The sequence below is a fragment of the Notamacropus eugenii genome, chromosome 4, assembly GCF_028372415.1.
Source record: "Notamacropus eugenii isolate mMacEug1 chromosome 4, mMacEug1.pri_v2, whole genome shotgun sequence".
Classification (NCBI taxonomy): Eukaryota; Metazoa; Chordata; class Mammalia; order Diprotodontia; family Macropodidae; genus Notamacropus; species Notamacropus eugenii.
In genome coordinates this window covers 63,875,575-63,896,279 of record NC_092875.1, presented here as the reverse complement: position 1 = coordinate 63,896,279, position 20,705 = coordinate 63,875,575, and the positions used below count along the sequence as shown (strand labels likewise).

Sequence of the window (20,705 nt, the reverse complement as noted above, 5' to 3'; positions counted from 1 at the left end):
AACAATGGACCATGATTCATTTAACTCTTCTCCTATTGTTGGAAATTTGGACTGCTTCTAGTTTTTATTTTCCTTACAATTATAGTACCATAGATTTAGAGTTAGAAAGACATTAGAGGCTATCTAAGCTAACCCCTATAGCCCCATTTTATAGATGAAGAAACTGAGACCCAGAGAGGTTAAATGATTTGCCTGGGGTCACACAGCTAGTAAGTGTCTGAGGCAGGATTTGAACCTAGGCCTTTATGGCTCCAAACTTTGATCTCCTATCCACTACACCAGATGTGTCAAACACACAGCTGATGGGCTGCATCTGGCTCACGACATTCTTGAGAGTGACTCAAAACAGATTAAAATGTAGTTCCTATCTGATTTTAATGTGTCAATGTATTAATTTTAAAAAGGAAATATATAAATGTGGTTTTCTAAATCTATATTCAGGTCACAGGGATCCCTACCTACGGTTAGGTGGCCCTCATTTCTGTTGGAGTTAGACATCTCTACACTATATTGTACCTACTGCCTTAGGTGTACTAATACAACATTTGGTCCATCCATCTGTCACCCCTCACCCTTACTACATGAGCATGGTCATTTATGTTTGACATCCATTGTATTTCTCCTCTAATGCCTTCTTGTGATTTGGAGACAACCTTGGGCTCTTGAAAGCGATGCCAACAGAGCACAAACTGTAGCCAGGTCCTGTTTTGTTTGTTTAGTCATTTTCAATCATGTCTGACTCTTCATGACCCATTTTGGAGTTTTCTTGGCAATGATACTGGAGTGGTTTGCCATTTCCTTCTTCAGATCATTTTATAAATGAGGAACTGAGGCATTTAGGGCTAAATGACTTGCCCAGGGTCACATAGCTAGTAAGTGTCCAAGTTCAGATTTGAACTCAGGTCTTCCTGACTCCAGTATCCATTGTGCCACCCAGCCACCCCTAGAAGGTCCTACCACATTGGAAAGGGTACTTTCCACATTGGAAAGGGTGCAGAGACTAACTCTTAAACAACCTGGGTAAGTGTGAAAGGCTCAACACCAGAAGACTAGGGTACAGGTGAAGACATATCAATCCACTCTCAGCCAGTCATTCAATAAGCATTTATTAAGCACCTACTGTGTGCCTGTATCTGTGTAAGGCACTGGGGGTACAAAGACAAAAATGAAAAACTCCCTGCCCTCAAGGCGCTTGTACTCTGTTGGGGAGACTACATGTACATATATAAACATCAAGATGTGGTGTGGTGCAACTAACAAGGTGCTGGATTCGGATATGCGAAGACCTGGATCCACCTCAAAGACTTATTATCTTTGTTAGTTTGGTTTAAGTCACTTTATTTCTCTGACCCCCAAGTTTCCTTGTGTGTAAAACAAGGGGACTGGACTAAAGGACCCTAATCCCTGATCCCATGACTATTTTAGACACACATGTACAAGTGGACATGCAGTCCTTTGTGGCCCCCTTCTGTTTTCAAAGTAGTGACAGAAAAAGGGGACCAAGAATCTCATAATTCTAAGAAGAAAGTAACTTAGAGTAACTTCCGCTTTTGATGGCCCCAACCCAAGTCAGGTTAGAATCTGAACTGATGATCAGTACCCTACTTGGTGAGAGTTGGCCTGGATGGAGAGAGATGGGGTGAAGCATTTACAAAACACCTACTATGTGCCAGTTCCTGTGCTAAGCACTTCACAAAAGCTTGTTTGGTTGTTGTCCTTCATTCTCCAAGATGACCCAAATGACATTGCCATGTTGGAGTCAAGGAACAGTGTGTTCAGCTGTAACTGATCAGACCAATGTGAGCTTGGAATGCTCCACTATAAGTCGGACACAAATAGTCCATATGAACAAATATCTCAAAAAATATCAGATAAAAATCTTCACAAATATTATCTCATTTAATGCTTGATGTTTGGAGAATGGGATGTCAAGGGAAGAACCCCAGCCTGGAGACCTGGGTTCTAATCCTGACTTCCATGTTGCTTTCCTGGGTGACCTCCTAGTAAGTAATTTTTCCTCTCTCGGTCTCAGTTATGAAATGAAAACACTGAACTTCGGGTCCCTTCTGACATTCTGAATCAACGTTTACATCTAGATTCAAAACAAAGAGGTCTCATTCAGTGGAGTTTTGCAGGGGTAGGTGGGGGCAGGCAGTGAATTTCTTTAGGGAGCCTTGTGGTCAGTGCTCTTTCTACAAAAGATAGAGGTTTTGGAGGAAGGGGTGAGGGACAGAACAGAAAAATGGGGGGATAAGAAAATGAGGTTCCCAGGCAGGACAGTCATGTATACCTATTCTCTGATGTATCTGGAGCTGGGAGCCTGTGAGAGATTTGAGGAGACTCCCTGGGGGTTACTAAGGGCACTCAATCCCCAGCAGCCGGAAGCTCTCCCCACAGGAGCTCCAGAGCCCAGCCCACCATGTGTTGTGAAGCCTCAGCCAGATATTGGCAACAGAGCCAGTCCTCGAGTCCAGCTGTCTCCCCATTCCCCGCCAGTCGCTCAGCCAACTCCAGTGGTAACAGGGCCCGGTGGATGTCCAGCCAGGGACCCAGGGGGAGGCCTTGGGTCTGGAGCTTGGGCCCAGGCCCCCACAGCATGGTCTGCAGGGCTACTTGGACCTGGGCCATGGGGGGACGGCTGTCTGGCTCAGCCTGCAGCAAATGTGGAGCCAGGTGGGCCAGAGCCAACGAATAGGCTGAGCGGATTGGCAGAGGTGGTGGGGATGCCCCCCTGGCCTTGGCCAGTGCAGGGCCTTGGCCAAGCATCTCATAGATAAGGAGGCCCAACTGAAGTTCATCTTCTCTTGCCAACAGCTGAGGTACCAGTGGCCGGGTCCTGGAAAAGTTTGTGAGAAGCAGCTGGGGCAGGGCCCCTGTTGGCTGACCCCGTGGTGATGCCAAGAGCAGGTTCTCAGGCCTTAGGTCCCCGTGGCCCAGACTGTCCATGTGCAGTTGTTTCAGGGCCCCACACAGCTGGAGCAGTAACAGGCAAACCTGACGCTCATATTGTCTTGGACAGCTCTGATGTAGCTCCTTGTTGGCGCTGATCCAATCTGCCACAGTCTGAGAAGGCACTTCAGCCACCAGAGCCACTGGACCTTGCCACGGGGCCTCTGGCAGTGTCCCTGCTGGCAGCTGACCACACAGGCTCTGCACATTAAAATGAGGCTTGAGTGTGGCCTGGAGGGCCAACCCAGGGGGCTCAGCATTCAGGTGCTCAGGGGTCATTGACCAGGGCTTGTGGACCTGCCAGGACAAAGGAGCATTGGTATCAGGATCAGAAGTCAAAATTCCTGTCTTCCTCCCTTTTCTCCTAGCGACTACTTCAGGTTGCGTATACAGTCATGTCTTACCCCATTAAGCAGAGGAAATTGGGGAACAATGAGGATTAGGCAAAAGTTGTCCTCTCCGCTTCCTCTTTCAGGCCCCTTGTCTTGGGCAGCCTCCTGATTTTCTCTCCTCATGGCTCGTAATCCCCCTCCAAGGCTTCTATCCTACACATCCCATGATTCCTTTGTTATATGCCCCCACAATTTTTCCCACATATGGCCTAGGATTCTCCCTCTGTATGGCTTGGCTTTGTTCCACCTTAGAATCCACGAGTCTCTCCCTCTGTGACCTCCCCACCATGCTCCAATACTCTGCGTGCCCTGTGATCAAAGATTCTTCCCAATGCTACCCAGGAAAGATCTGCTACCCATGTCTGTGGTCTCTATCCTCCCCCTCTCTGTAGTTTGGAATTTCCAGTTGAACCTCCCATGGAAGGCCAATGACCTCCAGGCACTCACCTTGGCAGCCAGGAGGTGCCAGGTGTCTTCAGTGATCCGAACAACCCTATAGTACCAAGCATCTCCACTCTCCACACAAGGTTTACTATCCAGCAGGCGGAAGCTCTGGCCTGGACCACCCCTGCCAGGCCATGGCCCAGCCAGCCGAGCTCTAAGCCGATTCTCTATGCAGCGCAGGGAATCCAAGTGGCGACCTCTGAGTACCTTGTATACCTCCTGGGTGCTGTCCATATCTTGGAAGAAATTACCTAGCTCCCAGTCAGGGGTAGCAAAGGTCAGTCGGTGAGGGAGTGGGCCAACGTGGCTCACCCTATCATGTGGGATCTCTTCCAGGCTCTGAGACTCCAGCAAGGGTCTCCTCAGTTTTTCCCAGGAGGTTTGACCAGGACTGGGCTGATGATCCCTCCTGGGGAGGGAACTGTAGCTAGCGTAGTGGAGAGTCTTGCTGTTAGGAAGAGAGCGGGTCCGGCTCAGGGTCTTCTGAGGCAAGGGAGGGGGCGATAGGTCAGTAGAGGTCAGTCTTGCTGTCCGTGAGCGGCAGGGTTTAGACGGTAGTAAGTGGGCCCGCCTCTCTCCTGTAGTAGGATATAGGGAGTCAAAGTCATATTTAGGGAGGGAAAGGGGCTATGTATGTTTGACTTTCCTGCTGGGATAAGCCCTGGGGTTGGAAATCAGGAGAGCTGAGTTCTAGTCTCACCTCTGGCACTGAGTGACCTTGGGACATAGAAATCATATAACTTCTCTGAATTTCAGGGGCCTGGCTGATAAGACAAAGAAATTGGTTTGGGTACTGTGGAATGTTGGACTTAGTGACAAAAGACTTGAATTTGAATATGCGATCTGCCTAGGTGACCTTGGGCAAGTCACATACCCTTGTTGGGACTTAAATTCCTCATCTGTAAAATGAAGGGGGTTAAACTAGGTAACTTCTAGATTGATGGTCCTGGGATTCAAGGATGTCTGAGGTCCCTTCTAGCTCTGACATTTTTTATTCTGTGACCTAGGTAAGTCTTCTTGAATACAGAGGCTCAGAATGTCAGAACCAGTGAGATCCTTAGAATATACAATGTTAGAAGAGACCTTAGAACCTAGAATGTCAGAGCTTGGAGGCCCTTAGAACATAGAATGTCAGAACTGGGAGGGTCCTTAGAACCCAGAATGTCAGAGTTGGGAGGGCCCTGAGAACTCAGAATGCCAGAGCTTGGAGGGTCCTTAGAACACAGAATGTCAAACCTGGGAGTGCTCTAAGAATTCAGAATGTCGGAGCTGGGAAAAACCTCAGAATCCTCTAGTACAACCATCTCATTTTACAATTGAAGAAACTAAGTCCCAGAGAAACCTGCCTAGGAATTTTCCTGGTGTGGCCTGGGGGCCTATCCCTCTCTGGCTTTTGTTGTGCCCCACTCTTTCCACTGTCCTGCAACCCCTCACTCCAGCCTGTGGCTGACCAGTGCGGCTCTCCAAGAGCAGGCTCACTCACCAAGATTGCTATAAGGGTAATGCCAAGATGGGGAGGGAAGATCTTGATTGGGTGTGGTGGACAGTGGGTCTGAATCACTCATGCTTCTGGTGGTAAAGGGCTTCCTGTAAGAGAGGAAATGTGTGCGTGTATGTGCACACAGACTTTAAATGTAGAGCATCATAAAACCCCAGTGTTGGAAGGAGACTCAAAGGTCATCTATGCATTAACGTCCCTGGGCTTCTAGTTCCTCATCTGCAAAATAAGAGGGTTGGAAGAGGTGACTCTCTAAGGTCTCTCGCAGCTTGAAATCTATGATTTTATGAACCTCCGAGGTTCTGTGATACCTGTATGTATTCTCTATGTGTGACAAGCACATGTATATATGGGTTAGTATAAGTGTGTGCCTTCACATACTTTCAGGTATGCATATATGTGGGTATATTATATGTGTGCATATGTATAAAGACATAGAATCATATGGACATCCAGTTATCCAGTCCATCTAGAAGAATTAATAGTCTATAGCATCCTGCCTCTGCTTGGATACCTCTAATAACAGGGAGCTCACTCTCTTATGAATCATCACAATGTGTGTACATGTGTGCATGCATGTATATGTGTATGTGTTTGTGTACTACCTGACTGGCAGAACCCAAACAGCACCCAGCCCAGACTTAGCTGTGAGCCATGCCAATCACCCTGTGTCTACCACCAGCCGGAATCATTTCCCTTCTCTAGACAACAAGGAGGAATGGACTACTGAAGACATGGCCCAGCAGTGAAAGTATGGAGGAATCAGAAAACTGATTCTGCCATATACTAACTGTGACTTTAGCAAGTACTTGCACTCTCTGGTCCTCATTTTCCTTACTCATAAAGGAAGAGCTAGATAGGCTAGATTTCTAAACCTCTTCTAATTCTGTCTCCCATGAATGCCTCTAGGGAAGATGCTGCCAACTTTCCCAGTTTAAGGGGTGCCTTTGTCCTCAACCTGCCAGATTGGTTGTAGTCCCCCAGTCCCCTGCCCTGAATCACTGACCCCTCCCTTATGTCCTCCTCACTTGCTGGCCAAGACCATCTGTCTTCAATTCCTGACCTTGCCTCTCTTCCTGCCCCATCTCTTACCTGCCGAGCCTGAGCCAGGACCTTTCTCGGATGTGCTGCTATGGCTGGGCCCTGAGGGTCTCCCAGAATAGGTGGTCTTCAGTCAGTGGGAGTCACAGTCTCCAGGGAGATGTCTGGCGTGACCTCCACCCCTGGAGAAGAGGAAGCAGTAGAAATAGTTACACCACAGTCCAGGGCCCTTGCGCAAATGCGGAGGCCCTCCTCTCGCCATCAGCATCTGGACCAGTTACACCCAGCACTGAGAAAACAACACCAAAACCCTCAGTGAAAGAGATAACCTCCTTCTATATTCCTTATTAGAGGAGGGTCTACATAATGTAGGCAGCCAGGTGGTATAGTGGATAAAGTACTGGGCTGGAGTCAGGAATACCCAAGTTCAAATCTGAACTTACTCAGATACTTACTAGCTGTGTGACCCTGGGTAAGTCAGTTTACTCATCTGTAAAATGGGCATAATAATAGCACCTATTTCCAATAGTTGTCATGAGCATGAAATAAGATAATTTTTGTAACAAAGTGTTTAACACTGTGCCTGACACATAGTCGGGGCTTCATAAAGGTGCGTTTTCTTTTCTGTTGGGATTTTTTGGAATGTGTGCATTCATTGTGCATGTTTACATGCATGTGTGTTCCCATGAACATTTGCTTTTTACATGTGCAGGCAAATGTCCTGATCTGGAAATGAATGAAAAGAGATATATTTAGTATTTACTTTGTACATAGCACGGGATTCAAAAGCAAAAAAAAAAAATAATAACTCCCTACCCTCAAGGACTTTACATCTAATAGGGGGAGACAACATAGGGGAGGGGTCTCCACAGAACATAATTTTGGTCTGGAAAATTGTAGGAATATTGAATGGAAATAGGATGGAATAGACTGAAACATCCTCTCCAGTGGGATTACCCACCACGCAGTGAGGTGGTATGAGGTGACTGTATTAAGCTAAAAATTTCATTCTCCCTTTTTAATGGTTGGGCCCTAAAATGCTTGAGAGGATCGAGACCTCCCTCTCCTTAATTGGAGAGGTAGCATGGTATGGTGAATTAAGTGCTGGATATGGATTCAGGAAGACCTGAGTTCAAATCCTACCTCAGACGAGCTGACCTGGGTAGGTCAAAAAACTTCTCTGTGCCTTGCTTTCCTCATCTGTAAAATGAGGGAATTGGATCCAGTGAACTCTAAGATCCCTTCCATATCCATATCTCTGATCCTACAGTTGAGAACAGTCTGTGGGCATGCCTTTGGAAATACCAGACATCTAAGAGGATTTGGAAGAGGTGTGATGTTAGAACCTTACTTGAGGGTAAAGGTAGTGGGATGTCACTACTTAAAGCTCGCTTTAGTACATTTAGTCCCCATGGGAATAAAAAGTCCTTCTTCATAAAGACAAAAGCCAAGAGAACCACACATTAGAAGTGATTATTGGAAGTTTTCATAGTCCATAACCAAGATTAGACAAGACCAATCTGGGCTTTGGGACCCGAAAGAAGCTGGGTCACTAGGACCCCAGGCAAGTCTGTTTACAGACGTATTCTTTTTTTTAATTTAATATTTTATTTCACACCCCCCCCCCCAATTACATGTTAAAAACATATGGGCATGTTCTAATGAGTGAGTTAAGACCACTCAAGCCTAAAGTGCCAATTGGTGGTCTGCTCAAATATAGCACTCTGGGTAGATGCCTTCAACTCTGTCTTCTGCTCTTAATAGATTGAAACATTCATCCTACTTGGGTCAAAGTGTCATACGGATGTTTCACTCCTCAGGCAGCTAGCTGTATGAAGGATAGACTGGGGAGAGGCGAGACTAAAGCAAGGAGACCTATTTAGAGGGGAAAGGAAGGGAATAAGAATTTATTAAGCACCTACCATGAGGGAGGAGAGGAGCAAGATTTAGGGGGAAGAATGATGAATTTCAGCTTGGACATATGGAGTACCCAGGTAAGGATGCCCCAAGTGGTTGAGTTCAGGTAAGAGCTTAGGGCTGGATATATAACAGGAAATCATTGGCATAGAAATGAAGAGTTGAACCTTTGGAAATAGATGCAATCAGAAGAGAATGAAGGGAGAGAAAAAAAGGCTCAAGGAAGAATTATGGGGGACAACCAGGGTTCTGGGGGTGAGAGATGAATGATGAATTAGAAAAGAATGCTAAGGTGGAGAGGGCAGAAAAGTAGAAGAACCAGAAAAGATGAGTGTCACAAAAGCTCCAGGAAGAGAGAACAACATCCAAAAAAAGTGATTAGCAACGTTAAACTTGTAGAAAGGTATAGAAAGGAGGAAGAATGAGAAAGCATAGAGGTGTTCGTGTAGTCTTGATTGCAGTGAATGGTGAGTGATTGGAAAGGACTAAGAAGCAAGAAAAACACATGTAAACAACTTTCTGTGCTTTTGACTGGAAAAGGGAAAGAGAGAATCAGGACAACAGGTTGAGGGAATGATAGGGTCACAAAGGAGGGCTTTGTTGTTTTTGAAGGATGGAGTAGGTGTCAGGGCACCTGGGCATGTTTGTACATGGAAAGAAAAGAGACAGTTATTAGGGAAAGACTCAAGAACTCTGAGAAGACATGATCGTGGATTTTAAGATGGACTTCTAAATTCTCTTCCAACCTCCCAATTTTATAGATGAGGAAGCTGAGACTCAGAAAAATTAACCATCTGATCTTAAGCAAAATCTGAAACTAGGTCTTCCTGGCTTTAAACCCAGTACTCTACCCACTACATCATGTTGGCCAAAGGAGGATGGCATTGAGGGCATAAATAGAGGAAGCAGCCTTATTAAAGAAAAGTCACTCTATCCTATGAGACTAAAGAGAAAAATGAAAAAATGACTAAGGATGGGGAGATTTTAGAGGTGGAGAATTTTCTTGATAAAGTAGAAAGTGAGGTCAGCTGAAAAGAGAGAAAGTTGAAGATGACAGCCTTGAGGGACGTGAGGAAAGGGTTTGGAAAGGCTGCAATCATAAAAAGTCAATTAATTAGAGAGGGCTAAAAGGATTGCCTTGCTGCACAGATAACAATTGAAATAGGAGATAGGGATTATCGAGGGAGGTTTTCAGAATCCAGGATCATGGAATCCAGACAGACTTGGGTGATAGTGAAATTTAAGATAGAAACGTTCCTGTGGGTGTCTATCCTGAGAGAGAGTAGAGATTTTAGATCATGGTTGCTGAGAGGGAGGATGAAGTATAAGGCCAGATTGTTTGAATGAATGTCATGATATGAATAATGTCATGAATGAATGAATGAATGACATGAACAACTGTCACCAAAGAGCTTTGGAGTGATCAAGACTACGAATCAGGCATAGAATAAGGCAATGGTCCTCAATGTGCTATGGGTCCATGGGGACTTGAAGAGTTGAACACAACTAAACAACTGAACAATGAAAAACACAACTTTAATGTGTATTTGTTTTTCTGCCAAGGGGAATAATCTTTGCACTGGAAAGAATAAATAAATATGATTGAGAAAAAGATGGCACCCAAAATGAATAAGTAGAGAGTAAAAGAGCGTCTAGGTGGGACAGCCTGGAGTCTTTGTGAGTTCGAATCCAGTCTCAGGCACTTACTAGCTGTGTGATCCTAGGCAAGTCACTTCACCCTGTTTGTCTTAGTTTCCTCATCTATAAAATGAGCTGGAGAAGGAAATGGCAAAGCATCTTTGCCAAGAAAAGCCCAAATGGGGTCACAAGGAGTCAGACACAACTGAAAAATGACTGAACAGAGCAAAGAGAGCATCTAACTACCCTTCAGGTTACTTGACCAAAGTGACATCCTTGGGTCCTGGAAAAAAACCGGAACTGGGAGATATGATTGATGAACCACTGTCAGTGATCTTTGAAAACTGATCAAGAGTGGGAAAGTACTCATGAATTGGAGGGTGACAAATGTGCCAATTTTCAAAAAAGGAAAGAGAATGGGGTCCATGTATGTTAGAAGTCAGCCTGTCTAACAAGCCCCCAACAGTAAGAAATATGTTCACCTTAAGCAAAGAACAGTACCTGTTGGGAAATCAGGAAAGCTTTTATTAATCTTTACCTCCATTCCCCCTAAATGGATGGGTAGGCTCCCCAGTAAGGTTACAGGATGACTACAACACTTTCAGAGAGATGGGGCTTCTTATACTGTTTTCTGAACTTTGGATCTTCCCCGATAACATCCCCTGGCCATATGACTTTATGTTCTCCTCTTTGATAGGTTTTGCCTCACACAGCTCCTTGAGCCTTCACATTAGTTTCTGTCCATACCAGGTCACAACCCTTATCACCTAGAACTGTGGAAAAAGAATTTTCTTGTTTCCCACAAACTCCCCCCCCCTTTTTTCTTTATTAAAATTTCTGTTTCCACACCTAAATCCAATCAATACCTCCTCATAATCCCCTCCATTTATCTCCCCTTTATATGAATATGGGAAGGGAGCAAAGTTGACCAATGTATTGACAAACTACAAGGGGACAATCCCCTTTCATAAGTACAGATACAGAGATTCAAAATAAAAATGTAAATCAACGAATTGTCCATTTAGAGGTTCCATCTCATACAACCATCTGGGGAGCAACATCATCTGACGCAGTTTTCTGGTCTGGATGCTCGTTCAAGCTATCCTTGGCAGAGCATCTCGGCATCTTTTCCCTTTTATCTTCTTGTAGAGATCCAGGTGTCCACTCTCCTACAAAACTGACCTTGATACAATTTTAGATTACCATTCCTCTCTCTCTTATAAAATCAAAATGGGAACTTTGGCCAATTGTCATGTTTAAGAAATTCACATTAGAACCCAGTTTTTACATTTTACATTAATTTACTATTCATTTCCCCATCAGGAAGATGAGATTTCACTAGGAGTCAATAACAGGCTCCAGTACCTATATAAATACAATAAATAATCATCTTTAACATAGTACATATCACATTATAAAACAATTCCAACTTCTTGTCATGTGATGTTTCTTTTAAAGTATTTATAAGATAGACCACAAACCATTCTTCTTTTAACATTAACCAACTGAGACAAAAATAATAATGATTATGTATGCTAACTTCACAAGCCCTTGACCTGACTGTCTTTATACTATTAGTAAGAATTAAAGGACCCTAACTTATTGTTGTTGGTCTAAAATCCCATACCTAATAGCTTAAATTTAGACTTAACCTCAGATATTGCCCTACCAACAATCTATTGCTTAATAGATCCGGTGTAATACTTACAAAACTTTTGATTATAGGAAATTTCCACTAAAAGTAGGGATTTTTCAGGGAAACAACATATCCCTAATTTCATGTCAATTCCAGGCAGGAGTAGATTATCAACTGGCATCCAGCCAGGCTTAAAGTCTACCAGGGGTCAGTGGGGAAACTGAGTCAGGAGAATCCTACCTCAACTTAGGCTGAACAGTCACTCCCCCAACCTCCCCATAAGATCACCCCTTTACAATTCATACCAGCATCTCACAAGCTCGCTAGCATCATGGATCAGTGGCTCAGAAGTCTGTATTACTATCCACACCTGGAGTTAAACTCAGAAGAGCAGTCAGTTAATAGTCCCATAAAATCTTAAAATAACAAGTTCCAACAATAATCAGTTTCAGATATGACTATAATTTCACAATGGCTAAGGAACATCCTTTGAAGCAAGTCTTAAGTAGCTTGTATGCCTTTCTATACATGTTCTATTTCCTGATTAAATAGCAATCATCATAAGTTATTGCTCAAATGGATTTACATCTGTTTCCCAAGCTTCTCTATACCTTTCTAACCTTGCTCAATCTAAAAGAACGAGCTACACATAGGATAAGTTCAAACACTAACTTCCTCTTATGCTCATGAAGTGAATTCAAATAAAAACAGAAATATTTAACTTTTCCATCAATGCAAAATATTACAAGAGATTATCTGCCTCTAAGAAACTTAGACTGAAATTCTTTTCCCCAAACTGAAGATATCTCTGGTTTAGTCTCAATAATTAATTCAGTCAATTGTTTTAATACTAATTGTTTTTACATCATTCTGTAATAGGTAAAGACCTTATTCCAAGTTGGGACCTTTGTCTCTCATCCCAATAGAGTTTTAGTCCCATTTGTCTAAAAGGGCCCTGGAAAACCTCACCTTTGAAGGCTCCTTGGATTTCTCCATGTGAACTGGCTCTCCTGAGGCCCATGAGCTTTTCCCTATCACTATGCCCAAATCTCTGTTCTATTTCGCACCTTTGATCCTATCAATCCAAATCTCCAGGTTACCGGCCCCTCCCATCAAGGCCATCCCTAGAACCCTCAGACTCACTGGGGTCACCCCTCCTTCCTCAGTCCCTCTGTGGATAAGATAACACACTTTGACATTCTTTAGCTGAAAGAAGGCTTGGGTTGAATTCATTTGAGTAGGACCCAGGGTGTCACTATTTTGGGGTCCCAAGCACCCCTAACCTTAACAATTCCATACAATTACAGTTAACTTTAAATCCCAGTATTGTTCTATGGAACAATGATTCAAAAATCACATTTATATTTTGACTTCCTTTCCTTTATCTAATTATTCCCATAACATTCAGAAAGAATGTCCTATTTCAGGGATTTTATCTTTCACAAAACCATACCAGCATACCCATTTACCCAATTAATTGAAAACAGCAAGATTTCACTGTTTGCATTGTGCTTACATCTTAAACTATCTGCTTTGGTTATAGAAACATGCCATGAAGATGAACAGCAAGGACCTAATAAGATATCATCTCCACTTTATAGTCAGACTCAGAAATAATCAAGTGGGAAAACATTCCTTTTCAAAGGAACACAATGAGGAAACTGAGCCAGAAGCATCCCATCCCAGGCTGAGAACAGGATTGTTCCCTGAGGCAAATTTCTGCCTGTAACAGTCACATTCCTGTCTAAGTAGCAGAACACAATTTGGGATGGTCCCAGAAGCTTTGCATTAGATGGCAGGTTTCACTAATCAAAAATTTTACCAGGACTTATATCTTAAATCTTAAAATTGACCTAAAAACCAATCACTAGAGATTATTTATCACCAAAACAAATTCCTTGTTTAGGAACTTCACATACAAACAGTTTACACTTTACATAAGAAATTACAACTTTAATAAAGCGAGATGCCACACCACTTGGGTGATGATTTTAGGCTTCTCAAGTCTTAGGGGCCCAGGGTTGGGGTGGCACACCTGCTTTCTTTCAACAGTAGGAAAGAGTTACATCTTTTCTCTGAGCAGCCTGAGTTCAGATTAGAGTTTAAGAAGTTCTTCTGTAATGACTGGACTTCAAAAGAAAAGGAGGATGGGGCCTGGAGGCTTTCTTAAAATTTATCACAGAGCTTCCTGGAGCCATAAAACTCCTGGTCTCCCTTATCTTGTCCCTTATTTTCCAATCCCCCATAAAACCTTTATATAACAATTTCGCTTACAAATATAGATTTGGGGGAGTAGAAAGACGCACATACACATAGCTCCGAACCCACAACCCATAGAATGGCTACAGGGAAGTAACTCAAGGCGAATTCTGCACCCAGAGGCCACAGAACATTGGAGCGAGGGAGATTTCTGTTCCAGAGAGACCTGCAAACCTCTCGCGGGGGGTCCTTCGTGCTACGGACTGGGCGCCAGGACTGGGAGCTTAGTGCAGCCCTGCCGCGGCCGCGGCACCAAGAGGAAAAGATCCAAGTGGGCTTCAGGGAAGGGATCTCCAGCGGCCGCACAAGTCCCTCCACCCACAGGTGACGGGGGTCGGTGAGAGAGTCTCTTTGGCAGGTTGAGAGGGGAGTGGGGTGCCCCCATAACTCAGCCCCCCCGCCGGGAGGTAGAAGCTGAGAGGCAGCTGCAGACAGGGGCTCCCCAAGGGGGCAGGAGCCTGGATCCATTGTGGAAGGTCTGTACATAAACCCCCTGAGGGAACTGAGCCTGAGAGGCGGCCCTGCCCCAACCTGACCACCTGAACTTAATCTCACACTGAATAGCAGCCCTGCCCCCACCAAAAGCCCTAAGGCTGGAAGCAGCATTTGAATCTCAGACCCCAAACGCTGGCTGGGAGGACCAGGAGGCGAGGTGGGTGTGAGGAGAATATTCAGAGGTCAAGTCACTGGCTGGGGAGAATGCCCAGAAAAGGGAAAAGAAATAAAACTATTGAAGGCTACTTTCTTGGAGAACAGACATTTCCTCCCTTCCTTTCTGATGAGGAAGAACAATGCTTACCATCAGGGAAAGACACAGAAATCAAGGCTTCTGTGTCCCAGCCCACCCAATGGGCTCAGGCCATGGAAGAGCTCAAAAAGAATTTTGAAAATCAAGTTAGAGAGGTAGAGGAAAAGCTGGGAAGAGAAATGAGAGACATGAAGTCAAAGCATGAACAGCAGATCAGCTCCCTGCTAAAGAAGACCCAAAAAAATGTTGAAGAAATTAACACCTTGAAAACTAGCCTAACTCAATTGGCAAAAGAGGTTTAAAAAGCCAATGAGGAGAAGAATGCTTTCAAAAGCAGAATTAGCCAAATGGAAAAGGAGATTCAAAAGCTCACTGAAGAAAATGGTTCTTTCAAAATTAGAATGGCACAGATGGAGGCTAATGACTTTATGCAAAACCAAGAAATCACAAAACAAAGAGAGAAGAATGGAAAAATGGAAGATAATGTGAAATATCTCATTGGAAAAACAACTGACCTGGAGAATAGATCCAGGAGAGACAATTTAAAAATTATGGGCCTACCTGAAAGCCAGGATCAAAAAAAGAGCCTAGACATCATCTTTCATGAAATTATCAAGGAAAACTGCCCTGAGATTCTAGAACCAGAGGGCAAAATAAATATTCAAGGAATCCACAGAACACCGCCTGAAAGAGATCCAAAAAGAGAAACTCCTAGGAACATTGTGGCCAAATTCCAGAGTTCCCAGGTCAAGGAGAAAATATTACAAGCAGCTAGAAAGAAACAATTCAAGTATTGTGGAAATACAATCAGGATAACACAAGATCTAGCAGCCTCTACATTAAGGGATTGAAGGGCATGGAATAGGATATTCCAGAAGTCAAAGGAACTAGGACTAAAACCAAGAATCACCTACCCAGCAAAACTGAGTATAATACTTCAGGGGAAAAATTGGTCTTTCAATGAAATAGAGGATTTCTAAGTATTCTTGATGAAAAGACCAGAGCTGAAAAGAAAATTTGACTTTCAAACAAGAATGAAGAGAACCATGAAAAGGTGAACAGCAAAGAGAAGTCATAAAGGACTTACTAAAGCTGAACTGTTTACATTCCTACATGGAAAGACAATATTTGTAACTCTTGAAACATTTCAGTATCTGGGTACTGAGTGGGATTACACACACACACACATGCACACACGCACACATACATAGAGACAGAGTGCACAGAGTGAATTGAAGAGGATGGGATCATATCTTAAAAAAAAATGAAATCAAGCAGTGAGAGAGAAATATATTGGGAGGAGAAAGGGAGAAATGGAATGGGGCAAATTATCTCTCATAAAAGAGGCAAGCAAAAGACTCATTAGTGGAGGGATAAAGATGGAAGGTGAGAGAAAAACATGAAGTCTACTCTCATCACATTCCACTAAAGGAAAGAATAAAATGCACACTCATTTTGGTAGGAAAACCTATCTCACAATACAGGAAAGTGGGGGATAAGGGGACAAGCAGGGTGGGGGGGCTGATAGAAGGGAGGGCATGGGGAGGAGAGTGCAATTCGAGGTCGACACTCATGGGGAGGGATAGGATCAAAAGAGAATAGAAGTAATGGGGGACAGGATAGGATGGAGGGAAATATAGTTAGTCCTATACAACACAACTATTATGGAAGTCATTTGCAAAACTACACAGATTTGGCCTATATTGAATTGCTTGCCTTCCAAAGGGAAGGGGTGGAGAGGGAGGGAGGTAAAGAAGTTGGAACTCAAAAGTGTTAGAATCAACTGTCGAGTAACGTTCTTGCCACTAGGAAATAAGAAATACAGGTAAAGGGGTATAGAGAGCTATCTGGCCCTACAGGACAAAAGAGAAGACGGAGACAAGGGCAGAGAGGGATGATAGAAGAGAGAGCAGATTGGTCATAGGGGCAATTAGAATGCTTGGTGTTTGGGGGGGGCAGATAAAAGGGGAGAAAATTTGTAACCCAAAATTTTGTGAAAATGAATGTTAAAAGTTAAATAAATAAATTTAATTTAAAAAAAACAAATATAGATTTGGTAGGTAGGCATCTCAAAAATCATACAAAAGATGTTACAAAACATTTCTTCATACAACAAATATTTTCCTGTTTTAAGAACAGTTTTCAATTTATCACAAAATCCTCATGGACCTAATTGACACAAATTACAAAAGATCTAAAAACCAAGGTCTTTGCACATTTCCCTATAAGCTTCCTTTTACAAACATACTTTTGTAAATGCTTGATTTATAGCAAAAACAATTTTAGTTAAAACTTTCTTCTTAACAAACTTTTTAATATACTTAATACATCCTTAGATGGAATAGGCTTGAAAATCACAACCATATATAAAAATATAAATGTATTTTTCAAGGATTCTCATTTTCTCAATAATAATTCTACAACAAAGAAACTTTTACACAGAATTCATAACAGCTTCTTAACCAATTCATCATTAGTTTAATAATGCAATTCCTAATATAACAACATTTAGATGGGTTACTTAAAAATTTAAGCTATTTAAGTTTACTTAAAACTTAAAATAAGCCATAACCCATTCAGGTGAATGCATTTCCATATACCTTGCACAGTAATTCATCTCCTTACCACCACGTGGGCACATTCTATCACCTCATATCCTTTCAGATAGTCATCTCAAATTTGATTGAGTTATTAGTTATCAAATCAAGTTAAATCATTTTTCTGTCTTCTTAAAATACTTCCTCACACCCTCACAACTTACTGAAACCATCTGAAATTAATGCATCCAGAACTATTCAAACCTTCTTATCTGCTTTCATATTTTCAATCAAACCTTTATCTTTCCAAATCTCTCAATTTCATTCCTCAGATTATCCAGTATTCTCTACATCTTAACTATAACTATCTGTACTGAAATCCCATTCTAGCATAAACAAAGCAAAAAAACCTTTAAATCTACCACTATATAGCAAACACCAGCATTTTCACTGCTTATTTATAACCAAATATAAATTCCAAATTATCAAATTTCTATCACATCCTTTTAAAACATCAATCTATATATTACAAAATCCAAATTTAAAAATTGTGTAATAATTACATTAGATAAATGTTGCATCTAACATATACCCATCTTTGTACCCAGCCTTGCATTAAGCACTTTACAGTCATGAATGCCAAATAACAATATCATTTTTCTGCTTAATTCTGATAGGAAGAGCATTCTCAGATGCTGTTTGTTATTTCTTAGGAGAGATTTTGACTTGAATCTTATCAAATCTGAATTTATAATCACTAATGATAAACATTTTAGGTCTTTTTTTTTCTTAAATCAAATATGCTTGCTACTTAAAAGAAAATTTCCCTTGAGGGAACACATGACTGGCCATTCTCAGCTCTGAGTAGCCTTTTCCCTTATTTTTTTACTCTATTTCCTTAAAAAGCTGAAACGCCCTCTTTCAGTTCCCCTCTCCCCTCAGAGGTCCAACAGACAAGCTCTCCCAGTCTCATTCCAGCTTTGGGGGGAGGTTGGAGGTAACCTCTCCCTTGTGCACATGGCCTGAGCACGTGGACAGAATTAATGCTTCTAAAAGAAATCACTGAAATTCTAAAGTGAATTAGCAATTTTAAACACATTGTCTGGTATCAGATATATTTACTTAATTTAAACATAAAGTACAGATTTTTAGCTTTGAGACCTTATTAAATCAAAACTCAACTTTTCACTCTAAACTGCCTGTCTTTTACTCTGCTAATTTCCTTTACAAAAGAGATCCTCCTTTAGGTGCTGTAGGGAACGGTCTGCCACTCCCATATCTGAGGCAGAAAGACCTTCCCAGTTTCTACAAAAAGAGATTTTACATCAGATTAACTAAAGAATCTACCTAGCCTAAATAATTTAACGCTGACAAAGTGGGACTTCCAATCATGAAGCTTGAGAGCTTAATAACTAATAGTAATAATTACAAAACACAGTAAACGACTTTTAAATTTTAAAATCCGATAACCTTCCATAGCTTTGTCTATTGGTTTCCCAATCAGGCTAAACATTTTCTTAAGTGAGATGAGGGAGGGGGGGGAGCACAAGGTCTGAGCACATGGATTCCCTACCATCCTACCGATATCCTCCCCTTATTTCATATCTCAAATAAATCAAATACTCACTATCTCTTCCAACTTCTTTGTTCCTTAAAAAGAAACCTTAGAAGTTAAGAGCCTAACAATTTAACTTATCAAGAGAACCACATTTTTTTTAAGTTGAATACTCTGCAAAGAGCAAAGATCTTTCTTTTCACATTCACAAATGTGGCCAGGGTTTAGAATGCAGAAAGAAAGTTGTGGGATTTTTTTTTACCAACTTTTAAAAAGTTTTCAAACTCTCTATTAACACCATTCATGCAACAGATCAAGCCAAACAATAAAACATCTCTCTCTCTCTGGCTGTCTGTCTGTCTCCTGTCCATGCACTCCTCTGAGGCTGCTGTAATCGGGAAGGGAAGGAGAGGAGAAGATTATGTGAGAGCAGAATTCCAAGGGAAAATCCAGCTACAGCCCTTGCTACTCTGGCTGGCTACATTTCCAATTTAACAAAACACTTCACTAACACACATACACATACACTGAACAGATCCTCTTTTTTTAGGAAATAAACTAATTTTAGATTACACTGGTCAAAATTCAACTATTCATCTCAATTTACTCTGACTTCCAAACCAATTTCAAAAGGATCCTTCCCAGAATCTAGATTCTCTCTCTCCCCCCTCTTTCTGTATGCTCTCTCTCCGGAGAAGATAGGGGAAAGAATATAACCAACATTTCTTCAAACGGGCTTCTGAAGGACTATCCAGAGAATTATTCATCCCTTCCCTGGTACCATTATTTTAAAAGTGCTTACTTGGTATTTTAGGATTTATGCTCTGAAGATCCCCAAAGGACTGGTTGTGCTTACCATCCAGAGACAGACAAAGCAGTACTTAGCCACCAATTTTCCTGCTGTTGCTCAGGTCCCTCCAGACTCTGGTCATTCAATCTGTTGTTTTAGCTACGTTCCTGAGTTCACAACAGTTCCAAACAGTCTTAGGGAATTTAGCAGTCAGGAGAGGGGAAACGTGCCTGTGGGTATTTGGGCCACTGAAAATCAATGGGCATGCTCCCATACCCCACAAGCAAGATTCCTTTCTAACCTTTCTGATGCTAAAGATCCCAGACGAGCCCCCAAGAAGTGTTAGAAGTGAGCCCATCTAACAAGACCCAACAGTGAGAAACATGCTTAAACAAAGAACAATACCTGTTGTAAAATCAGGAATGCTTTTATTAGTCTTTACATCCACTCCCCTAGAATGGATGGATAGCCTCCCCAGTAAGGTTATAGGATTACTGTAACACTTTCAGAGAGATAGAGCTTCTTATATTGTTTCCCAAATTTTGGATATTTTACGATACCATCCCCTGGCCACGTGGCTCTATGTTCTCCTCTCTGATAGATTTTTCCTCACACAGCTTCTTGAGCCTTTGCATTAGTTTCTGACTTCTAACCTGCCATGCTAGGTCACAACCTTTATCACTTAAAACTGTGAAAAACAGAATTTCCTTGTTTCCCACAGTGTGTTACTAAGTAGTGAGCTTGACTTTGGCTTCTGGCAAAATTCAAGGACATATTATTAAAGGAATTTAAGTTATTATTATTATTAAAGGTTAGGGGGCCATCTAGAAAAGGAAACATTGATCACAGAGTTTGGTTTCCCCAAGAGGTCATGCTAGGCTAACTTTATCATCTTATTTAAGAAGGTTACTTAACTGGTAGGTCTTGGGCTTACCTGGAGCTAGAGTTTACCTAGATTTTAGGGAAACAGTTGCTAAATTTCTCTGCTCTTCTTGTGGAAATTCTCATTCCTCTCTAGACTGTATGGAGGACTTCTACCATGCCCCAGTTCTTCCTGAAGCCTCCCTCCAGACCTGGAATTCACCTCTACCCCTTCAGGTCTCTACCTTTGATTGAGTGATCCCTCTCTTAGAACCTCCTTTTTAGGAGGGCAATCCAGGCCTCTTGATCCATAAGTTTTACTTTGCCCTGTCCCCACTCCACCCCTACTCCTTTTTTTAGCCTCTTTTTATGTGTTGTCTCCCCGCATTAGAATGTAAACTTGAGGGCAGGGATTCTTTCAACCTACACTTGTATCCCCA

General features: G+C 42.3%; 1 protein-coding gene across 1 annotated transcript; it reads right to left on the bottom strand.

Annotated features, from left to right (window-relative positions):
• Nucleotides 1–1,089: 1,089 nt before the first annotated feature.
• PEAK3 (PEAK family member 3) lies at nucleotides 1,090–6,546 on the bottom strand. Its single transcript, XM_072601466.1, has 4 exons — nucleotides 6,376–6,546; nucleotides 5,269–5,372; nucleotides 3,789–4,363; nucleotides 1,090–3,246 (listed from the first exon to the last, which is right to left on the bottom strand). The coding sequence occupies exons 2-4, from the start codon at nucleotides 5,348–5,350 to the stop codon at nucleotides 2,365–2,367; spliced, it is 1,539 nt and encodes a 512-aa protein (XP_072457567.1). The 5' UTR covers nucleotides 5,351–5,372; nucleotides 6,376–6,546; the 3' UTR covers nucleotides 1,090–2,364.
• Nucleotides 6,547–20,705: the final 14,159 nt, after the last annotated feature.